Source organism: Triticum dicoccoides, chromosome 4B (assembly GCF_002162155.2).
Source record: "Triticum dicoccoides isolate Atlit2015 ecotype Zavitan chromosome 4B, WEW_v2.0, whole genome shotgun sequence".
Lineage (NCBI taxonomy): Eukaryota > Viridiplantae > Streptophyta > Magnoliopsida > Poales > Poaceae > Triticum > Triticum dicoccoides.
In genome coordinates this window covers 615995585-615998481 of record NC_041387.1, presented here as the reverse complement: position 1 = coordinate 615998481, position 2897 = coordinate 615995585, and the positions used below count along the sequence as shown (strand labels likewise).

Genomic DNA, 2897 nt, shown 5'->3' with positions numbered 1-2897 from the left:
TGTAATACTTACGCGCATCTACACCGTGCTGATTGTTCTCGTTAGCTAGTGTAATTGCTGTCTCTCTGTTGTTCTGCATATGGTTTCACCACTCAAATTTGAGCTTCGACTAGTATGGAAAGAACACGAATATGTACTTGCAACTTGCTACGTATAGTTGGCCACCAAGCACTAGTAGTAGTAACTTCATTTTTCTCCAAGGGAAGATACTCACTGGCTGCTAGCTAGCTAGGACCTGTTGTACTATGTGCCGGGTGCCAAAGCCAGCCGCGGTAGCGTACGGCGGCGCGTGCATGCATGCGTGCCGGAGCACGGCAGACATGTCCACAAAGCAACCAAACCGTCTTTGGTGGCGTCGCCTCGCTTCGACACATAGATGCCCAATCATCATTACCACTACTATCCCCGTTCATTAGCCTGCCGACTTAACCAGCTAGCCGGTTAGCCACACGTATATAGAGCGTTCGCATATCTCCATTCACGAAATAAGAATTCAACCTGCTTGTTCATTAATTCGCCGGCCGGCACCCAGAGAGATGGCCGTCGGTGGCATGATGTTCAGGTGTTTCGGCCCGTGCATGCGGCGGCCTCACCAGCAAGGTAGCCGGCCGCCCTCAGATCGAGCTCGCGCGCTCACCAGGCGCGCCGCGCCCTAGCCGCATGCATCCATCGTGCACGCCCTGATTTCCATCCGGTTCTCATGTGTCTACTAATCCTTTCGTTTCTTGGTGATGGCATGCAGGAGCTCGCCAGCATGACCCCAAGAAGACGACGAGCCAGCTGCAGAGCGCGGCGTCGTCGGCGTCGGCGTCGTCGGGGCTGGACTTCCGGGAGGAGTACACCAGCGCGTTCCGCACCGAGTCCTACAACGACTTCTGGGCGCGGGTGCTCGACATCACGCTCGCCCACGGCGCCGCCCTCGTGCCCAGGCCCGCCTCCGCCGCCAGCGCCGCGTCCAAGCGCCTCTCCTCCTACCGCGTCTTCGCCGAGCACCTGCTCGACCCCGACCAGGCCGCCGCCGCCGCCGCGCTCGCGTCCGCGCGCAACCGCCCGGACGTGCACGGCCTCCTCTCCGCCTACTACGACGAGACGGCCGGCGCCTCATTCCTCTGCAGCCACCTCCTCAAGGACATCGAGCAGATCCGCCTCCGCTACCGCCCGCTCAAGGCCGCGCTCCGCGGCAGGCTCGTCCCCGGCGGGAGCCTCGCCGACGTCTCCGCCGCGCTCGGGAAGCCCTTCACCGCCCTGGCGGCCACGCAGGGGAGGCTCGGGGACGCGCGCCTGAGCTCCGCGGACCTCCTCAAGGGCCTCGACTCCGGCAGGAAGGCCGCGCGCCGCAGGATCAGGACGCTCGCCCGGCTCAGGCAGGCGCTCTCGGTGTCCTTCGTCACGGTCGTCGCCGTCGTGGCCGTCGTCGGCGCCTGCGTCGGCGTGCACGTCCTGGCGGCGTTCGCGGCGTTCCCGATGATGTCGCCGGCGTGGCTGGGGCTCTTCAGCGGCCGGGGGGCGCGCCGGGCGCTGGTGCAGCTGGAGGCCGCGGCCAAGGGCATGTACATCCTCAACCGGGACATGGACACCATCAGCCGGCTGGTGGAGCGGGTGCGCGACGAGGGGGAGTACATGCTCGCGCTGCTGCAGCTCTGCGTGGCCGAGGAGGCCGCCGCCGGCGCCGGCGCCGGGAAGGGGAGGCTGGTGCGGGAGGTGCTCAGGCAGCTGTGCAAGAACGAGGAGAGCTTCAGGCAGCAGCTGGACGAGCTGGAGGAGCACCTCTTCCTCTGCTTCATGACCATCAACAAGGCCAGAAGCATGGTCATCAAGTTCATGACCACCGCCGCAAGCCAGTGATCGATCACCGGTCATCAGGGCACACTTCAGACTGTACATAATACAGTAGCAGCATTCTTTTTTTTTCATAAAACAGCAAGCAAGAAAAACCGAAAAAAGTGAGATAAAAAAATAGGATTTCAATTGGCCTTTTTGGGTTTGATTATTGTTGTACATACACGCTGCATATTGCAGAATTTGGAGTAATAAATCTAGTTTAGTGATTTTTTTCATGCATCTGCTGAATTGCAAAATTATTTATCGTGAAAGAAAATTAAAAACCGGTACCCCAGTACAACAAGTTGCAGAAGTTAAATGGCAAGTTGCACGGGCGGTAAAATCATTTCTGGAGAACCTCATTTAGTTCAGAAAATCTGGTTCTAGCCATTGAGTACATGAATTAACCGAAAAAACAAATATGTCCTAGCCCATAAGATTGTGACCCTTTTATAATGCGATGAGATTGCGTAAAACTGATGTGATGATGCTTCTAATTTTTTAGTTGATATTGCCTACGAAAAAATAATGTAAAACATGGAAATTCTTGCCTTTTTCCATAATTGTGTTACCTTTTCTTCATTTTTTTGACTATTTTTTAACACAATACAGAAGCAAGCGTTCAAATTGGTTAAAAACAATGATGGCTAAAAAAAATTGGTTCAAATTGGAGTATGTTTTCTCAGGGGTCGGTCAAATTAGTACACCAAGAAGAAGAACCAGACAAAAGGCCCAAATTATTTGTGAAGAAATTATCTGCTCACCCAGGCATAAAAACCGAAGACCGAACCCAAAAATATCAGAGACCGAACCCGTAAAGACCGAATAAAATTCGTTCTGCAAAACTACAAGATCGAACTAAAATACGGTCACCCCGCAAAAGAAGAACTAAAATACGGTCAATTTTGAATATTATGCCTTTTTTAGGTGAAACTCGGAGTACCTTTTTTGTTTTGAGAATCAGGAGTACTATGCAGGACCGAGCAGCCCGTACAGACCGATTTAAAGCCCACACGCACAGCCCAACTGGGCAGCAGCCCAACACGTACTCCACACGACACACGAGCGAGAGACAC

The 2897-nt window shown here is 54.5% G+C and overlaps 1 protein-coding gene across 1 annotated transcript; it reads left to right on the top strand.

Moving 5' to 3' along the window:
* Positions 1–389: 389 nt before the first annotated feature.
* LOC119294037 (UPF0496 protein 3-like) lies at positions 390–2055 on the top strand. Its single transcript, XM_037572317.1, has 2 exons — positions 390–600; positions 743–2055. The coding sequence occupies exons 1-2, from the start codon at positions 537–539 to the stop codon at positions 1843–1845; spliced, it is 1167 nt and encodes a 388-aa protein (XP_037428214.1). The 5' UTR covers positions 390–536; the 3' UTR covers positions 1846–2055.
* The last annotated feature ends 842 nt before the right edge of the window (positions 2056–2897 follow it).

Bases quoted from the DNA above. Each gene is read 5' to 3' on its own strand.
- LOC119294037 (XM_037572317.1), top strand. From the start codon at position 537: ATGGCCGTCGGTGGCATGATGTTCAGGTGTTTCGGCCCGTGCATGCGG. The intron at 601-742 runs GTAGCCGGCCGC...GATGGCATGCAG, and splicing joins GCGGCGGCCTCACCAGCAAG to GAGCTCGCCAGCATGACCCC.